At 39.7% G+C, this 20,949-nt stretch overlaps 1 protein-coding gene and 1 long non-coding RNA gene across 2 annotated transcripts; one reads left to right on the top strand and one right to left on the bottom strand.

Annotated features, from left to right (window-relative positions):
* Nucleotides 1-4,756: 4,756 nt before the first annotated feature.
* Nucleotides 4,757-7,317, bottom strand: LOC117829646. The gene is made up of 4 exons (XR_004634652.1): nt 7,190-7,317; nt 6,556-6,747; nt 6,270-6,456; nt 4,757-5,165 (listed from the first exon to the last, which is right to left on the bottom strand). It is a non-coding gene; the product is annotated as an uncharacterized LOC117829646 (long non-coding RNA).
* Nucleotides 7,318-10,880: 3,563 nt separating this feature from the next.
* Nucleotides 10,881-20,567, top strand: LOC117829645 (heparan sulfate glucosamine 3-O-sulfotransferase 2-like). Its single transcript, XM_034707244.1, is given in 4 exon segments — nt 10,881-11,399; nt 17,741-17,930; nt 17,932-18,127; nt 18,130-20,567. Coding segments are annotated over 4 exon segments (1,098 nt in total). The 5' UTR covers nt 10,881-10,917; the 3' UTR covers nt 18,360-20,567.
* Nucleotides 20,568-20,949: the final 382 nt, after the last annotated feature.

The raw sequence follows: 20,949 nt of genomic DNA, 5'->3' as shown, positions 1-20,949 counted from the left end.
CAGTTTTTGGGAGGTGGATTTGAGGCTACATAGGGAAGCTAAGGCTAGAACTATTTGCTAGTAGATTGTAAGGGATCATCGTCTGCAGCCTTGTAAGGTTTGCATGTTTAAATAAAAGATTCTTAATGTAAAGAAATATGCATTTGATGTGTTTGCATTCAGGTTTGAGAGCTGAGGAGGATTCTTGTAGACGGTTACACTTTTTCATTAGTAAATTGAAGAGAAAGTCAGCACGTTATTAGCCAATAAAGCAGGCTTAAGTCAGTAAAGAGATGCCAGTCTTCCTCTCTAAGTGGCCTCCCTGTATCGATCTCTGTCATACGTGTGTCCACGTGTCGAGTGCTTCACTTTCTGTACCATCATTATCTCCTTCACAAGGTTGACTGGGTTTATTTCAGCTCAAAAATGTGTGCAGAAGAAGAGGAAGAAGTAGATGAGGAAGAAGAAGAATAAGAGGCGCCTCTGCTGCTGCGCATCCACAGCCAAAGACTAGTAGTAGGTAAAAATAAATCTCAGTGCATCTTTTGCTGTGTCTCAGCTCACACTAAAGGTCAAAGGACAGAGAAGGCCAGTTATGCTTCAGAAAGACCCCAGAGGTATATACTCTCTCTCTCCTCCTCCTCCTCCTCCTCTCCCTCTTTCTCTCCCCCCTCCCCTCCCTGTGACTGCCGTAGTGAGCATTGTTCACGACCACTAGCTTTTGCTGAAAGCCGCACAGCAATGAGGTCTCTGTGCCTTTTTGCCTCTCTCTTCCTCTCCCCCTCCCCCTTCCCATCTACCTCTCTCTTTCTCCCTCTCTCCCTCTCTCTCCCTCTATTAAATTTCCAGTCACACAGTGGTGCAGAGGATATTCCTCCTTTCCCCTCGTTCTCCCCTCTTCCCCTCATTCCCTATCACTCATGCTGAAATCTTAGCCCACATCCAGTCTCTCGCGCCGCGACCCTGGCTGCCTTTTTTAAGTGCATTACTCCTTTCTCTCTGTGCACCTTTTTTTATTTATCTCTCCAACCCCCGCGCCATTTCAAATGATTCCACACCGCCCATGCCAAACCCACCACCCTCTTTGCCTCCGCTCCCCCCCTTTTTTCCACTCTATGTCCTCACTGTCATTGCACATTGAATCTGATATCCCCCTTATGCATGTATGCTACGCCTGCGTATGTGTGTGTGCTGGCACCCTTGAGCGTATGTGTGTGATTGTGTGTGTGTGTGTGTGTGTGTGTGTGTGTGTGTGTGTGTGTGTGTGTGTGTGGGAGTGATAGAGCGAAGGGGAGGGAGAAGATGAGGGACATGCATTTGTGCACAGTAAATGAACAAACACTCATCGCTGTATTGCTTGTGTCATCAGTACAGGAAGGCTCTCGGAGTAGAAAATACAGCGCAGGGAGGACTGGGGACGTTTTCCAATACGAGCCCAAACCCCCATAAACTCTTAATGCTGCGTTCAGGAGCCACAGGGAGAGGAGGAGGAGGAGGAGGAGGAAGAGGAGGGGAGGGCGAGGAGGATTTGGCAGCAACATGCTAGTGCCAAGACATATGTGGCATGCTGATAGCACCAGAGAGGTGCAGCTCACACTGTGAAGAAGCTTTGGAGGGGTGCTGATACACATCCATCACTCACATGGTTTCAGGGTTTTAGCCACAGGCCGTAAAAGTGGGTGGTGGGTTGATTTCACACAGTTCAAAGCAACGATTATGAATGTAGAATTTTTGATTTTAGATTCAGCCATGAAGAATTAGTGATCCGTTTACAGGCCTCAAGCGTCCAATCAGGAATGTGAACAAAGTGTTTTTTTTTCAGGTTATTTTTAGAAAATGTAACAAAAAAGTTGGATTGGTCCTCGATGCCATCTGTGCAAAAAGAATAAGAGAGACACAAGCGAGAGTTTCAAGTTATTCGTGGTGACATCCCTATGTGTGTGTGTGTGTGTGTGTGTGTGTGTGTGTGTGTAAGTGTGTGTGTGTGTGTGTGTGTGTAAGTGTGTGTAAGTGTGTGTAAGTGTGTTAGAGAAACAGAGAGGGAGAGAAAATAGAGAGAAAAATCCTAGTGTCACAGTATCTTAGCAACTGCCTCCATCTCCTTGGAGACAAGAGCTGACATCATTTCCTGTCTGTGAGAACTCACTTTTGGTTTGTACACAGTGTGTTTATGTGTGTGTGAGGGCATGTGTGTGTGTGTGTGTGTTTGTTTATATGTTGGCGTGTGTCCACGTTCATATGCAGATATGGGCCTGCAGTGTGTGCACCCATGCAGACAGGATGGATTTTAGTGTTTTCGGTCAGGGTGCGTTCAAGAATGTCACTCTGTTTTAAGCCAAAATGAGTAGTTTCATGAACTCAGACAAAGATTCTGCTTTAAAAATAGTAATTGTTTGTTTTAAGTCTTTTTTAGGATGTGGGACTGAAATATAGCTGTAGAATTCTGTATTAAAACCATTATTAGTGATTTTTTCAGTTTCAGCTTATAGTTTAGCATACATAGAACCAGTCATACTGTGGACATTATGCCAGTAATGAGGCATATTTGTCTGATTGTGTTTGTACTTTCACAGCCTAAGTTTTGATTTTGACACCATGAAGTTGTCAGTCATAGAGTATGATAAAGTCTGAAGTTCATGTTGGCCTACCAAACAGTCAACGCATGTCATTGCAGAGAAAATGTTGTCTTACACTGCCATCTAGTGTGCAAACAGTGAACTATACAAGGAAATAAAATCCCTCTGAGCTCAAACCTTGGTTGAGCTCAGAGGGTTTCTTCCTGTTACACACAACATGTTTTTATCCTAAATGATCATGAGGTATTTCATTGAATTGCTAGAGATAACTTGAAAAAGTTTAGCACCAAAGTAGAAAATCACCAGGGTTACATTTTTTAAACTACCCTTTATTTAATTGTTGTTAAATAGTAAGGTGGAATTATATGGCAACAGTTTTTGTCCCCCAAAATATGTGTGTTTTCCTTTGTGTGTGTTTAAAGGTAGTTCGCTTGACAGTGAATTTAAAGCAAAGAACCAGATAACAGACTGGTCATAAAAGCTTATTTATGACAAGGCATGATGTCAGGATGCATGCTAGGACACAAAGCTCTAGCAAAAGCTCTGTGGACCAAATTCCACATTACATTCTATTGTTAATTTCACTTAATTCATTTTACTCACTCCTCTTGGCATCCCACTTCTATTTTCTGTAGTCATCTGCTTTCTCATCACCTGGTCATATCTATCCAATAGCATTACAGCACCCTCACTGTTCGCCTATCATTTTGCTGCTGTCTTTTTAAAATATGTCTCTCTCTCTCTCTCTCTCTCTCTCTCTCTCTCTCTCTCTCTCTCTCTCTCTCTCTCTCCCTCTCTCTCTCTCTCTCTCTGTCTCTCTCTCTCTCTCTCTCTCTCTCTCTCTCACCTGTGACGACCTGCTAGTAGTTATTTTTTAATGGCAGTTTTCCATTTTCAGTGTTTGTGTTTCATGTGCAAGTGCTTTTTAATCCACAATGGAAGGCCTTGAGTATTCCACGCTCCTCATTTTGACTTCCTTTTTACATACAACACCCCACTCGCCATTTAATCACTCACGCATACACGCTAACCCTACTGACTTACTGACTTATGCATCTCATCTCCTGTTTCTTAGCTGATTCATTTAACTTTTGCTAATAAACTACATTTTTGCATTTGTTCTGTCTCCTCCCGTTCATCATCGGCTTTGAGCCAGCCATGACACTTCCTTCAATTCATTAATTCATTTGTTATGTCTCCTTATCACTGCTCAGACTTCACAGCTTCATCAGCCATACAATGCATCCCCAGCAAACTCACCACCACCACCCAATCTTGAAAGTTCTTCAGCTTCATCAGCCGTAGAAGACTTCATCGACCATCTCCCCATCATCGCCCAGTCTTAACAGTTTTGATCAGCTCCATTATCTCATCAGCCTCAGATGACATCAGCCAGTACCTCCACCTCCAGTGTCTGAACTCCACGGGGGAATAGATTTAGCTGCCACTCAGGTCAGACACCCTTCAATCACCCTTTCTCCCAGTACTCTGCAATAATAATACGATATCAGACAATATTTTTTTAAACAAATATCTTCAATTCATTAACTTGTCTCTCCTGAAAGTGTTACTGTGGATATTTTAAACATTAGCTTTACGGACAACAGGTCTCCACCTCCTCTTGTTGTGCAAGGTGATAGCTCCCGCTGTTCCTTGTCTACTTTCTTTATCTAGTGCCACAGGAGCTGCATTTGTTAACAGAGCTTTTAATCATGGTCTTATACTCCTTGTTATGGCATCAAATAATCATCTGAGACATTTTCTCAAAAAAACTAATATTTTGATGTAAATCAGCAAGAGAAAAATTCACTACAGTGATGAAAACCAAACTGTTTTCACTATAGTTTTTAAGAAAACTTCTCTTGACTTGCACAAGTGTTTTAATCTTAACCTGTCCCATCTTTTTACACAGAAGAGGTGGGCTTTATGACCTGAACTGTAGCTAGTCAGTAGGGGGAGCTCTGAATCTTCTGGTTTACTTTTAGATAGCTGTCATGATGTTTGCATTCAGTTTTAAGTACCACTGTCACTTAACAGGTGATATCAAAATGAGATCTTTATCTACTGCTGCAGGTGCTTAGACTCCTCAGCTCTACCAAATTACTCCCTCAAAATCTGCTAAATAAGGGAGTCTTTCTAACAACTACTAAGATATTTAATTGCAAAATAAAGCAAATAAATCAGACATCACAAAGAAAATGTACTATGTACATTTCATGTTTTTATTTTGGAATTTATGAGCATACATGTATTGTCCTACATTCTATTAAGTTTATATGTTAATATGATGCAGAAAATCACATCCTTGGAGGAATAATACTATTGTAATAAGGATTGTGCACTTGAAAAACAGAGCAGCATTACTTTTTCCCATCATTATTACAGTGACACACTTCCACCTATGTTAAAATATGAAGTTAGCGTTTCTTCGCAGTACCACAAAAAGAATCAGAGGTGTTCCTTGTCGTTTTCCAGATCTTCCTTCGGTCCACATTCCTACTTACTGACTACATTTAGTTGCTTTTATTCAGTGTCCCTCCCCTCACAGCATACTTCTTTGCCCCTTTATTAACAACAACAAAAGGGGCATTTTCCACGTGAAAGCTTCAGCTGCAAAGAAAAAAGAGGGTCAAATTCTGTGATCAAGCTTATATTAATAATAATAAAACATTCACATTTCTGTTTTTTTTATTAAGCAAAAAAAAATGTGTTGCGTTCACATGAGAAAAAAAATTCTGCTCTGTTTTTCTGAATTAACGAGTTGATTATCTCGGAGTTATGAGAAAAGTGTTCTGTTTTCTGAATTAAAAAAAAAAAATCTGTTGCTCTGTTTTTCTCTGAACGGGCCATATGTCTAAACAGTCCTCAGGTGCCTGCGCAAAGTTGACAAGCTAATCATAATACCCTCTATGTTACTTAGAGACACTAGTATCTCCCAATTTCTTAAACGCAGAGCAAAATAAAACTGGATTAAACTGAGCAACCAGGGCATGTTCACTTCCTTGTATGGCCTTGACGTGCTATTGGGATTTTACTATAGAGGTATGTCATTAATTCAGAAAACACAGCAGATTTTTCATTTTTTTAACAAAAACTTTCCTCATAATTCCGAGATAATTAACTCGTTAATTCAGAAATTCCGAGATAATTAACCCTATAATTCAGAAAAACAGAGCACATTTTTGTTCTCATGTGAATGCAATACACTTCGGTACTTTTCACATACAAAAAGTAGAAAAAAAAACACTCCAGACCTCCAAACAAACACGTCAGATGTTCTTGTAAACACAAATAAGGTACAGTGCTGTTTTAGTAATTTACAGATAAACGTTAATTCAAGAACTGTATCTTAAATTTAACATAAAAGCCTCATGTGGGTTTGTATGGCATTGTATTACTGTTTTAGTTATTTAAATTAGTGTAATAATTGTATTATTTAAAAGAGTAGCAGGAGTACAGTGTTTTTGTCATCACGTGTTAGACACAAGTAACAAAACTCAGACTGTATAAAAAATACACTTTTACCCACTTTCTCCTGACAAAACTGTCCTTCAAAAAGACTCAAATGTTGTCGGCCAGTATGCCATTTTTCTAGCTTTCTGAAGAAAGCAGTGTGTGGGGACCACTGAACTCTGAATGCATCAACTATATTTTGTTTTTCGTCTGTTAAAACAATACAATACATCTTAAGACTATTCCTAACAAACCTCTTACCTCGTTACAGACACTCTTGACCGCCATTTTGTTAACAGGGCAACTCAGAAGTCCCTTATTCTCAAAAAGAGACTGTCAACAATGAGCCGAACGGCCCTGTTTTGATACCCTCCGTGGTTTGGTATTGTGTAGTTCTCATCAAAAGTGTGATGCATGGCCACCACAATCACTTCCTTGTATCCTTGTTCTTTGACACAAACAGAAACAAGGAATGTAAGGCCAAAGAAGGACACATTCTTTTACAGTTTTTTTCATGTGCACGTTTGTCGTGTTACTGTGTGTTTACCTGAGGCATTGGATAACGCTGCGGTGATGTCAGTTTCAAAACGACTGACGATGGGACAGAAGACAATAACCACATCTCTTTCATGGTGTAAGTTAGCCACTTTGGCACCTTTTTTGATGAGTTCTTGAAGGAATGTCTCATGGGAGTTCAAAGTTTGTCCAGCAACATATGGGAAAATTCTCACCATTTTTCCTAAAAATAAGGAAAAGACAGTTACTTTAACACAGAATGGCTTTTAAAATTCAAAATCAATACTCAGCACTGTTAGGCCTAGTAGCCAGAAATCTGTTTTTTTAAATAAAGTTTTGAAACTGTTTGTTGAATTAGGATGTAAGAGGGAGTTTAGACCTTGGACTGCCCCAAATTTGTGTCATTAAATCTGTTATCTTCCTCCATCCAGTCAGCCACAACCTATGGCCACAACCCTAACCTACGTATTTACATATTTCAGATTTGCCTCTTAGTAGTCTTTGACACTTAATGTAGGCTACTTTGCACTGACGTTTCTTTATCATTTCCAATGTAATTTTTTTAATTGGATGATTTTTAGCTCTAACAGTGTGTCTCATCCTATATTTACACTTCAGACTCTTTTCACAAGAATATACGCATTAAACATTTTGAGAAACCTTACCGTTTTCACAGTTTGTCGAGCTGTTGTGTATTCTTTACCTTTACCCACCAGCTTCTCAGGTAAAAACGAATGTTCAAGAACCTTTCACTTTCGTATTGGTAAAGATTTGATATGACGTCCTTTAGATGCAATGCCATGATTTGACCAGCAGGTGTCAGTATTGGGATATTAACGAGTATTCATGGGGCCTTGAGGGATGTAGTAAACGCTGTTACTTGGAGCTGCTAGATTAATGAGCAAATTAGGACGAATAAACAAAAAGAGTAGCTGTGCAAACTAGACCTTGTTCAGCAACAAAACATGTGTAACGTGAGTTTCTGAGGGTTTGCTGTGTACTTCCCTCTCTCTTATTTTGCAGATTGTAAAAACAGTATCTAACAACAAGAACACGTTTTAGTAAATTAACTGAATAATTTTCAGGTATGATATGTCGGCAATTTTAGATTGTCTAAACTTTTATAACTATATTTTTGGTGACTGAAGGAAACTTTTTCATCATTGATAGTTGGAGTCTTGTAAATATTTTTCAAAAACAGATACCAAATGCTCTGATTTATACTCATCCTTTCCTTCCAGCATCTGATTACATCTATTCAGTCTTAAAGTCAAGAATAAATCATGTTTTGGCACTGCATTAATTGATATTTTGACAGGCAAACATTACTGCAGCTGCATTTTCTCACTTAACAAAACAGTTCTGTGAACGCTCTGTTTGACAAGAGGGTGTGTGAACTGTTTCCGTGGGAGTGATTCTTCATCTGTCTGTAGTGTACCGTTATCCAGATATCATCTATACTGTATCTGCACTCAGAGAGTGATCGGAGTCAGGATGAGCTGACGCCTACTTCAGCTCCTCCTGACAGATGAGCAGTGCTGATGATTGAGTGGTCAGCAGGCAAACTAGGGCCGTTATTCTGACAACCCCAGAAGAGAGAATTAAGAGAAAACACTCCATTTTCCATAAAACTTCCATCATGTCCTGTCACATGAAAAGCCCCTAGAGTGTGCAGAATCTGGGAATCATCCCTTTGTGTGAAATATGGTAAAAACAACCTTCTGTTTTCAATATTTATTGTTTCTGCAAGTTTATGTTGGCTGAAAAGACACGTTTTTTTGTTGTCCTTGCAGTCAGAATTTTCCCATTTTATTATTCTCTCCTACAGAAGATAAGTGTCTTTCCTCTCTGATCTTTCTCTATGCAAAATATGGCGCTGAAATAAATTGTTCCAAACTGTATTCTGTCAGAGCACATCAGTCTAAACAGGCTGACTCTCTTTACAAGATAAAACAAGACATATGTTCTGTAAATTGAACAGAGGGTAAACTGATTTCAGGCCCCAGCATCCTGATAAAACCAGCCGCACACTCAGCAGAGGTGATTATAACATTTAATCACTGATACCCCATCGTCTGGCTGTGCAGGCTTCTCGCCCCAAGGTTTGATTTACCCGCCCTCTTCCTGAGGAAAAATCTCATTCAGTAGACAGATTGCTGAGAGGGCCTCTCCGACCAGCAACCTATAAATCATTCTTTAATCAGAGGCCTGTGAGATTGGGCGCAGACACCCGCGGGAGCACCACTCTGTGACACCTTCAACTCCTCCCCATGTGTCTCTGCAGTCCTGGGAGTTTTTATCCTCCTTTTTTGTTTTCTTTTTTTGCTCCCCTGGCTTGTCTGCATTTGTATCAGTCGTGAGGGACGTAAGAGGGATGAGCCGCCTCAGGATGGCACCCTGCTCACACACACACAGACCAACACTTCCTCTACTTCCAGGGGAGGGCTGTCAGTAAAGAACAGGGACAAGAATAGGGGTTTGGGGCTCCAGTAGGCAAGCCTTTCTAACAGCTCCATAGAGTTTGTGATCTGATTTGTTTTTATTTTAGTTTTTTGGAATAGGTATCACGTAAGATTTGATACAACACAGCGGGCAGCCTTTTTCCTCATTAAAATCTTGTTCTTATTTTTGGCTTGTAATGTACTGACAGAAGATTTTTACTTGGGATGTGTGCTTCTTGTCAACTCAACCATCAAAGTTGTCACCCTTGTTAGACAGCATCAGAATAAAGCCGGTTGAACCAACTGTTAATACTTTTATCTAGTCCAGCTACCAGCCACCACCCAGGGCAAAGAACTTAATGGTTACTGCTATAATGCTACAATGCTCTACAACCTTGATGTTAATAAGCAAAGATGACATTGGGCATCTCATGATGCAGAGCGATGTGGCTAGAAAAAGGAGACAACCTTGTATGTAGGCTGTGCCACATTGAAGTGGCATATCACCACTCTACCAGAGCAATGCATAACCAGCATAGGCTTGTGTACATTAACCTGCATGGAGGACCAAAGGCTGGTGGTGCTAACTCTGCAAATGATTGCTACAATCTGCAAACCTAGATGACATGTATTACTTGTAAACTCTGTGACTCTGTCTCAAATAAATTCAACTCAGTTTTGACTGGGTTCTGATTTTATTCTTACCTTCAGACTAGTCAGTTAGTCTGAATTTATGGTCCATTGAAAGAACTAAAAAATGAGTCACTCTAGAACATGCCTGATTCACACCTGCACTTATTAGGTCAATGGGACCTACATTAAGTTTGATGTGATATTTTGACTAGAAATCAGACAAATACACTCAGCAAGATTAGGGTTTTTTTTGCAGCAAATACTATAATTGTTTTTGGAAAATAACAATGTTTTTTAGTCCTAAATGTTACACCTAACATACTAGTTTCAGCTCAGAGGATCAATGTGGACTCATCATGATTCACAGTTCAGTTTTGAACATGGAAACAGCAATTGAGACACTTTTTACAGGCCTTTACACAGATAGTCTGTGGTTTTTATAACTCCAGCAGATGGAGTTTGCCGAGTTGCCCCTAATTGAAATACTGTATGTTCAATCATGAGAGAAAAATATTTGCATGTAATAACTATTAAAAACAAAAGACACATTTGAGACATTGTGTAATACTGATTCAAGTAAGCTGACAGCTAAATTCATCAAATTCAACACTGGATGAGGAAACAACATTAGATAAAACATTAATTACTTAAGCCCCCCCTTTCCTCCCTCTCTGGATGCATAGATTGCTGGGGTTTAACTAATGAACGTTAATGGACATGTTTTGGCCTGTAGTTTTTGATCTGCTGTCGGTGATTTTCTCTCTGTTTTGATCATAGGTGTTGCTTAATCATTGCCACCCACATCCGCACATGTTAACTCATTTAAATTCTCTACTGAGCTTGGGTTTTTTCTGATATAGTACTCATACATGGGGATGCATGCAACTGGGAAAAAGAGTCCCCAGACCAAGCTGATATGTTTACTTTGAAGCAGCTAGTTTGTACATCGAGTGCCAAATCAGGTGAAGGAAAAGGAGACCTCAATACTTTTTATGCAAAGATACCGTGACGTCACCGTGTTGAAATATTTCCCCGTCCTTCAGCCGGCTTGGAGCTGTCAGAGCGCGCGCTGCCTCTGCTCCTTTCTCGCGCGCGATGACCATGGAGGCGTCCAGGAGTTTAACAGGGGGACTCCGTTGCCAAACTGAAACTGAAATGAAGGGATGCAGGTTCTGGATTGTGTTTGTGTGCTATCTGATGCTCATTTTTTTCTGATTTGGAAGCAGGAGACAGTTTTGCGACTTAAGTGACCAAAACAATCATAAAGGGGGAACGTGAGATCTATTTTAAAATCATGCACTGTTCATTTCCATGGAGAGATGGCATGCGTGCTCCTCTTCACTCGACTTCTTCCCTTCTCACACCGCCTCACAAGAACATCTATTTGCTTGTTTTCGCTTTTTCTGTCTTATTTGTGCTACTGTGCACTGTTCCCAGCCGACACCATCATGCAAACGTCAGATGATCCGACGCCCAGCTGCCAGCGCGTCCTGGATCATGGAGCCAAAAGACGCATCCAGAAGTCCTTGTTCTGCGTTCTGCAGCAGAGCAGCGCGGATGCATCCCGGATGAAAAGCGACCAAAGACCCTCCATGAACGTCCACAACGACACGCCCAGCCCTCCCATGAGTAATCTAAAGTTTGGTAATAAGAAGTTACCAAACGCCATCATAGTTGGAGTGAAAAAAGGAGGCACAAGAGCGGTTCTAGAGTTTATAAGGATTCATCCGGACGTGCGCGCGGCTGGCACGGAGACGCACTTCTTTGACAGAAACTATGACAGGGGCCTGGAGTGGTACAGGTGAGAGCAGCACCTGCACAGGTGCAGCCTTTCTGTATCGGTCATCACGTGATCTAATGTTAACATGAAATTGGCAGAAGTTTGAAAAGCTTTTGGGACGAGAAATCACAGATGTATCTGCTGCTTTGATGTGCTGTAGAAGTTTTTTACATTATGACCTGTAAAAACCGAATCACTGAAGTGACAGCTTTGCAGTTGTGTAAGAAGATGACTAATAAGCAGATTTGTAGTGAAAAGAAAGTGTAGTCTTCTGATTTTGCAGGGGGGGCTCAAAGACTCACAGGAGTCTCTGGTCATTTAAAGCTGTTTTTTCCTTCCTTAAATCTACAGATGTGGGTATTTGTTAATGCCTGTTCCACCAGCCAAATAAAAACACATCAAATTCAATACAGCACTTTTATAATTTTCTCAGATATCTAAAAAACTGTTTTGGCAAAATAGATGTTTAATTTGATACCAAATATTTACAATTGCAATCTAAACGAAGTCAAGGCTAAATATAGCCTTTTTTCTGATTTTTCTATATGTATACAATGTAAAATAAACCATCCTTGTGGATGTTAAAAGTCCCCCACACACTCATTTATATTATTTAGCAATCTAAGAGAAATCGATGTCGAAAAAGAATAACTCATATGGTAGCACCTCCATCTTAAAAAAACACTTTTCATATTAAACCAGCCCGTTGCTGTCATAAATACAACATCACCCTCTCCATGGTGTCTCAATGTCTGCATGGTGTTTTGAGGTAGAAGTGTTTTCTGCAGTCTCTTGTACTCATTTCACTTTATTAATCCAGGAAAAAAAATCAGTGGACCTGAGCGGTGTTTACATGAGCAGAATAGTGGTCCTCTTTGTTGAGCATTCATCTGATTTCTCATAAAATCCAACCTCTTGAGGCAAACAGTGTAAACTGCAGAGTGGATGACTCCATCCACCAGGACTCTTAGCGGTTTACTGGTTTGAATGAGATAATAATATTTCTCAATCAATGGAAAATAACTGAAGCCTGTGAGCTATACATCTGTTGATGCTGTACATGAAACAGCCGTGCCTCTGTTTTGACTCCAAAATCCCAGATTTATACCACAAACATGTTCCCATTTAGACTCATAATATTGTGCACATATGCACACACAGCCAATCTCATGCAGATCAACCTCTGAATACGTCTGATGTTAATGATCAGCTGTCACGCAGCCTGCAGGAGGGTTGTGTATCAGCAGTATTATGAAATAATTAAAGACTCAAAGAATCTCCACTAATTGGCACTCATCAGGATGGACGGCATCTGAAGCCCTTTTATCTCCGAGATGTGTCTGAGAAATGTGAGCCGGATGTGAACCCTTGCCTATTACCGCTGTTTGACTGTCACCTGTCAAAGCTGCAGAGAAAAGGTCATGTGCCAACTGACTTCTGAGGATTGTTTTCAAAAGGCAGTGTACTTCAGAAAGTCTACAGTAAACACTCATCAATGAATGCCAGGCTGAATGGTTAGAGTCTCATTATCAAGGCACAGTGAAGTGCTGTTTGCAGTTAGTTGGTTCATTACAGTAATGTCTGTATAAAAGAATGCCTAAACATATCAGGGATAGAGATTGGTGGAGTTAACTGGCTAGACATGGATGCATCAAATGACTACTTGTTCGAACATAAAGCAGTGGCTGTATTTAATGATGGATGACACGTCTACACCCTCTCCCACTGTGTAAAAGTGAAGAAAAAAAAGCCTGCTCATTTGGAGCTAAAGTCTGCATGGTGGGGAACTGTTGCAGTAATGACGTCCAGACCCTTCTACTAACAAAGACACATTTAACCCCCAAATAAAACAGCAACAATCCATTACATCAGCAGTAAAATAGCTCCTTATGTTGGTTTGAAGCAGATAATCACATCTATGGGAAGTTCAGTGACCAATGTCTTAATACCTGTTACTTTTTTTCTTTCTCTCCTTAATTCTGCTAGTCCAGTGCACACAGTGCTGCATTCAGTCATGGTGTGATGCCCTATTTATAGCATCAAATAACTAATTGAAAACACACTCCTCAGAAAATGAATATTTGAACATAAATTGACATGATGAGAATTAACTATGAAGACAGAAACCATGTTTGAGAGGAATTTATATGACGTGTAGGGATTTAAGGATATATCGCAAGACGGTAAAAAAACGATACAAATAAGGCTTAAATCGATTCAACATCATTTGTATCGGAGCATTATTTTTAAACAGTAGAAGGTGCTATCTGCATTATACTCTGCTTGTTCAACATCATTAAGTCTCTTGCGCTGCTCTCTCGTCACTCGCTGAGTGGAGGTGTTTTAAGTTTAAAGCATGTTTCAGAATCAGCTGACTGTGCACAGTGGAGATGCTCAGCTTTGGGCTGCAGCTGAGTGACATGTCTCCACGAGCGCCTTTTTTTTCTGCGCCGCCGGAATGATTCTGACACGGTTGCACTCCTGGCTGACACCTGACCGCGTTTAAATGCTTATCTTTCTCAATAAGAACGAGAAAACTGGACACTGTGAGTCCAAATATGATTCTGTTCAGTTGTCCTGTTGCAGCAAATCCACATGTTGAAGTCTGAGTCTTCACTCTATGACTATGCGTCCGCAGAGATTATTTATGAGCCTGCTCCTCACGTTGATATTCAGCGTGTTAACATTTTGAACACCTCAATATGATCCATAGCTGTTTAATACCATCAGTTATATACATTGTGTCGTGAAGGAAAATTTGATATAGGGGAAAAAAAACGCATTTGGCATTGTTTCTGACATAGAAAACCTTTAAGTTTTTTTAATGATTAAATGATAATTGATGGTTAACATTTCCAAAGATCGATCACGGAAAATACTTGAAATGTACATCCCTAATTTAAAGAGATCTACCTTATTTGTTTTCATATTTAATACTTTTATTTGGGAATCATTCACTTTCCATTTCTCTATAATTGCTCTGAAAATTTTGAACAAGGTTTTTTTGTATGGTGATTTTAGTTTTTTTTGCAAGTTGCAGGAAAAACGTGTGCAGTGGTTTTATTTGAGCCACCTTAAAATGATAAAAATATATATATATAATATATGCCCCTGTCCATATCTGAGAATTGAAATAAAATAATAGTTATTTAAATTTTGAGTTCAATCCAGTTTTCTTGAAAATCGTTAGAGAATCGTATCGTGAACCAAAAATCAGGATTCGAATGGAATCATGGGTTGAGTGTATTCTTAAATCCCTAATGACGTGTGTTTTAATTTTGACCCGTCCCATCTGTCATCATGGAGGAGACAGGCTTTAAGGCCCACACTGCAGCTAATCACCAGGGGAAGATCTAAATCTGCTGGCTTCACTTTTGGTAGCTTTCCTATCATCCAAGTTTTTATACAGTCTATGAGGGAAAATGAGAGGAATGGATTGGTGACAATTGATGCCATGTGCTAACATGCAGAACGACTTTGGACAAGTTATCATCCTGTTATTTCACTGGTTGTTTCAAGCATGTCAGCACAGACAATTCATCTGTGACTTCTCTGATTAGTTGTGTCCATTTTAATTCTACAGTGTTTGTTTTACAACTGTTTCACTGAACTGTATTTTGTAGTGACTGCTAATTTAGCAGCTAACGTACTAGCTAGTTCAAAAATGCTGCTTCAGTTGCTTGTACCTATAAATGAAGAAGCCATACATTCTACAAACAGTTAAGCCTGGTAGGGCAGGGCTGGACAGGTTGCAAAACTGAAGCCATCCAACATTTCTTTAAACATGCAGTCTCTCTGATGGCCAGCAGGGGGTAAAAGAATTTACATTGTATGAAACTAGATGGAAAATGAGACTGCTTCTCAGATCATCTCTTACCCCATCAAACATTGTCTTAATGAGATTGTGGTCCCTAGTTTCCAGTGGTTCTCAGTGCAACATGATGTTGAGTTTACAGTGGGGATGTGTACATTCAGTGAACTGAAAATTCAATTTTGACACCCTCGCAAATTGGCACCCAAATTTTTAATATCTTTAATATAGTGGGTCTGAAATACTGGCCATATGATTTGTTTAAGTGGAAACGCAGTCACTTGATACTACCTTGGGCTGTAGCTCCGGTAACTACTGCTATAATGCTGTAATGTTCCACTATCTGGATGTGAAAAAAAAAAAAATTACGTATAGCTCGCAGTGTAGTTTGGCAAAACTGGCATAAAACCAGAGCAACAATAAAAACAAAGAAATGCATTACCAGCACAGGTATCTGGATTTTAACCTGCAAGGAGGACTGTAGGTGCAAGCTAACAGTAGCCACATTCAGCAAACCAGACCAGTTGGTTAGTGGGGAATCAAATTTCTGTGAAAAAGATTAGGAAATTAGTTTCTTTGGAACATTTCTAGATTATGGAACATTTTTTTAAAGGCTTTTGCCTTATTTGATAGGACAGCTGAAGAGAGACAGGAAATGTGGTGAGCAGAGAGTGTGGGAAGACATGCAGGAATGGTCGACCAGCCAGGAATCGAACCGGCGACCCCTGCGGCGAGGACTGTGGCCTCTGTATGTGGGGCTTGAGAGCGGGGCCACCTGTAATTGACAAGTCACTCAGAAAAAAGGGGTGACAGTCAAATTTCCAAACATGGGGTTTCAAAAGAGTCCTCTACCAAGCACTGGGTAACAGTCATAGACTGGATGTAGTCTCAGTGATGTCACTCATTTGTTTCTGGAGAGATGTCATGAAGCTGATTGATGGTGGTGGTCGTATTAGAAATACTAACTCCTACTAACTCTCAGCTTATGTAAAAAACAGAAAACAGCTGGGGTTGAGGCCATAGTCTAGCTGTGTGACAAACAGTCAAAATGCCCCAGTGTATTCAGTCAAATCAGCTACGCCTCTAACCATGCCTTGTTATGCATAACTCATCGCCCTAATATAATCAGAACATATGGGTTCTAAAACATCAACAGAAATCAAATTCAAACACATACATCCTCGGTGGATGCTGGAACCAATACAATCAAGCATAATGAAAAAACATAGATCAAGATCTGCACACCAGGAAGCTCCCGTTCAAGGGTTTACTTAGCACAGTGTGACATTTCAAGCTAACATGGTCTTCCTCAGTCTGGGCAAAACATTATGTTTCTTTGTTATAAAAGATTGAAACCTGTGAAATAAGGAAAGGAGGTATAGAGGCCTCTTTAATTCTGCTGTCAAAACTAGCATTATGTTATGGGCTGTTAAGGGGTTTCCTTTGCTATTGATGATAGACTTAAGTGGACTTCTTAAGAAATGCAGTTTTTTGCTGGAAGTAGTAATGGTTCAATGTAGGGCACATGAATTATGTTGTCAACAACACACAGAATGTGTCATCCAATAAATATTTTAAATGAAACCATGAAACAGAATCATTCAAGAGTATTTTTTTTTTTTTACATGAGGGATTTATTTAAAGATAAAGTTGCAATCATATGTTTGTTTATTCATTAGCCAATCGACAGGAAGTAAATCTGCAAGTTTAATGAATTTGTTAGATCATACCTAGGAGCATTTTGATGGTTTAAGGCTCTCTGTAGTTTAAGTTATTGACTAGATAATACAATAAATTGAACATTTTATTTTCAGTTTTGTTTTTTGGTTTGTAGGACAAAACCAAACTTCATAGCAATTTCAGGAAATTGCGACAAACTAGTTAAAACTTTCTGACACTGTCTTGATTGAATATGATTCATCAACTAGGCAAAGGAATTAAACATGTCACCTGAAGCCTGATTGACTGGCTTGTTTTTAATATTAAATTGTGTCCTTGGTCCAATTTTCCTGTGAAACTAAAAACTTTACTAAGTGTAGATATACCTGTTCCAGTCATTTTTTTCAAGACTTCAATGGCCTAGTTTGAAGACCCAGAAGTAACCTCAGAGAGTGGCTCTGCTATATGTGTTCTGTTTGCATTTATGATGATTTATTACTCTTGAACCAGGCTGGCTGATGCACCAGAGAGCTGTCTGCGAGACAGGTCTCCTGTGACAACAGACTACTATGACTGTGCGTCAGAGCTCTTATTATCATTTACATGAAGAAACTGGGTTCATGGCCAACTGGAGCTTCTCAGTTGGTGTTGTGCCTTTGAAGCTCACTTGAGTAATCCTGCCCTAAATAGACATCTAATACACACTTTTTCCTTTTGACAGAGAGAAGGCAAGGACGCTGTGTCCTCTCTGTCTGAATCTGTTAGCCTTTGTGGTATTTACGTAATTCAAAACAGAAGAAAATGTTATAAAAAACACTTAAGTAATGTGAATGTAAATGAGAAACCTTTATCTTGCTGGAAATTTTACTTTGTGTTTTCATTTTTCATGCAGAGGTTTAATGCCAAGGACTCTTGAAAGCCAAATCACAATGGAGAAGACGCCAAGCTACTTTGTGACAAAAGAGACGCCACATCGGATCTCTGCCATGTCTCGAGATACAAAGCTCATTGTGGTGGTGCGGGACCCTGTGACTCGTGCAATATCAGACTACACTCAAACTTTATCCAAAACTCCTGACCTGCCCGAGCTTCCAGGATCTGGCCTTCAGAAACCAGAGTCTGGGCATCGTGGACACATCTTGGAATGCCATCAGGATCGGCTTGTACGTTCTACATCTCGAGAACTGGCTCCGCTACTTCCCTCTGGCTCAGATCCACTTCGTTAGTGGGGAGCGTCTTATCACAGACCCAGCAGGGGAGCTGGCCCGGGTGCAAGACTTCTTGGGTTAAAGAGAATTGTCACAGACAAACACTTCTACTTCAACCGCACTAAGGGCTTCCCTTGCCTTAAGAAGCCTGAGAGTAGCGGCTCACCTCGGTGTCTGGGCAAGTCAAAGGGCAGAACTCATGTGCAGATAGATAGAGACGCTATAGAGCAATTAAGAGACTTCTATAGACCTTATAATGACAAATTTTATGAAATGGTGGGTCATGATTTCAAGTGGGAGTAGAGGCTTGAGATGTGTTTTTAAATTGTTCAGTACAAGAAAGATTCCTACATTCCTTCTATCAAAACTTGTTTAACTGTCAGTATTATACAGGGGCACGCAAGAGCAAATGTGCTGCAGTGGCCTAAAAGATTTCCTTTAGGAGAAACAGACTTCAAATTCAAAGCAATGCATATTAAAAATACAAAAGGCCAAAACAAAAAGAATGGACACTTACTGCAAATTAAAATACAGTAAACAGAGACATATGCATTAACAGCAAATAACATGGCAAAATATAAATGGCAGTGCCCAGGCCAGTGGGGGTGCATCATGTTACATATTTATTTTGAGAGGTGAGGAAAGAAAACCGTGGCTATTAATTATAAGACCAAAATATTAGACTGACATCACTCATGGAAACTTTAAAACTTGCAGGAAAAACATAAAACTTTAGTCTTTCATTTTACCACTTATTTACTGTAGACCATGACAGCTCAAGTTACTGTTTTGGCTAGGTAATAGTACCGCTAACCATACTTACAATCAACAGTAACTTTCACAAACTACAATTTAAAATCCAAATATATGACTCATTTAAAAATAAAGTTCTTAATTGAGTTTTTTTGTTATGGAGAAATTGTTTATTGTGGACAGATAGTGTTGCTAAAGTTTCACAATGCGGTTAGTGTTGCTGCTATGCTAGTTAGAGTGTTAGCATCAATATTCCCCATATACTCTATGCTCCCAAGGCTGGCAAAGACTTAGAAAGCTAAAAGTACTGCTAGCTACACAGTTTGCTACGCTAACATCTTAACAGCAGCTACATTCATCAGTAATAATAAGTGTAGAAAAAAAGACTACAAACTGAAAACTCTGTAGCTGGTACTAGAAACACCCTACTTCAGCCAGTTTTGAGTTAAACTAGAGAAGCTCTGCTAGCTCTGGTAGTATAACCCATAGACATATATACATAGATGCCACACTGACTGTGTTTTCGAGCTGCTGCGATACATCAGCACGTCCGCCATGTTGAATGTGGCGGGTCCGCCGTGTAAACTACTTCAAGTAGATATGAAACTGTGGGTTTTGTGAAAAATAATTACTTTTTTCACTGCATTTCACTAATTTGATCAACCGTTTTGACAATAAAGTATCAAAATTAATGTAAGTACAAATTATTTAGAAAAAACAAGTACAAAGTCTTTTTTATCAAATTAATAAAAGGCTACAGCTGGCAGTGAGTCTGCTTTTTTGGCAGTGGAATGATAAATAAACCCCATTACTGAAATTATAGACATTTTTTAATTGTACAAAACCGCATTTAATGCGAAAAAAACGTGCAGTAGGTTACTGCTAATACTGTTATGCTACGTACGCCCAACATACAAGTCATACTGTTCATTATGATCACTTACCATTTGATCACATTACTCACTGGTGGACTCTTGTTAGTTTGATCACCTGTATCCATGCCTTTTTGATGAGACAGCTGCTGTAGGGAAATAAAATCAATGTAGGCACCACTTTATGAGGTTACAGTAGATTTAACAGGTGTGCCGTGTTTTCACACTAAGCATAGAATGAAGGAGTTTTTAAAAGTTAATGTTAAGGCTGTGGAGACCTCTTTAAAAACATTTATGGCGTAATTTGGAAAGCTCTGCTAATCGTAAGAAGTCAAATTTACATCAGGATGGTCATATAACAACAATCACGAGGCATGTTTCTATCGTACATGTGTGCGCGCATCTTTACAGATTGCAACCTTCAACATGACGAAGGACTTGACATACTCTCAGCCAGTCAATGCGGCGTCTATGTATATATGTCTATGGTATAACCACCCCTGCTTAGTGTAGCTTATTTTTGCTAGTTAGCCCAGTAAGGCTGATAGTCCAGTGGGAACAATGAGTGCTTTGCCTTAAATTTGCATTGTTAATGAATTTGTATCCCATTTCTCCTCTCTTAAATCTTTTGGGCTGTTGTAACATTGTCCTTGTTAGCCTCTACAGTAAAATGTCAGTACTATGGCAGATAGCTAATGATCCCTGGAATGTAATGAGCAGGAGCTGTATTTTTATTTTAAATGATGCTACTAAACAGAACAACATGTAAGATGACATTGCTTTTGCACTTGTAATGATCAGTTACCAGCAAGCATCCCGTTTGTTGCCAGATATAGCCCATCATTTCAGCTCCAGATCACTATTTCTGTCACTGTAACTGTGTTTATTTGCTCGAGCCGTGTGTTCATCCACCTTGCCGGCTGGTTGATAGAGAAGGAGGAGATTCCAGGGAATGGGATTAGTTCACTTTCCTAAAACCTGCTTTATACAAATCAAGGCAGGGCACTTGAAAGCAAGACCTTGGAAAATGTCAGTGAAAGTCTTCAGCGGAGAGCAATTAAAGCTGCAGCTCTGGGGTGGGTAAAGCTGAAGAGTGAAGCCATAATGCTAAGTACGAAGCATCCGGAAATATCTCTTACCAGTTGGTGCATTTTTCTATCTATACAGGGTGTTCCCTCTCACTTCCTTTCCAGCTTGAATCTGTGAATGAAGAAGCTCAATATATGCTGTACAATGCACAACTTCACTTTGTTCTCTTTGAGTCATTT

This window comes from Notolabrus celidotus, chromosome 18 (assembly GCF_009762535.1).
Source record: "Notolabrus celidotus isolate fNotCel1 chromosome 18, fNotCel1.pri, whole genome shotgun sequence".
Taxonomy (NCBI): Eukaryota; Metazoa; Chordata; class Actinopteri; order Labriformes; family Labridae; genus Notolabrus; species Notolabrus celidotus.
The sequence above is the reverse complement of the archived record's forward strand: the minus strand, read 5'-3'. Positions and strand labels throughout refer to the sequence as shown.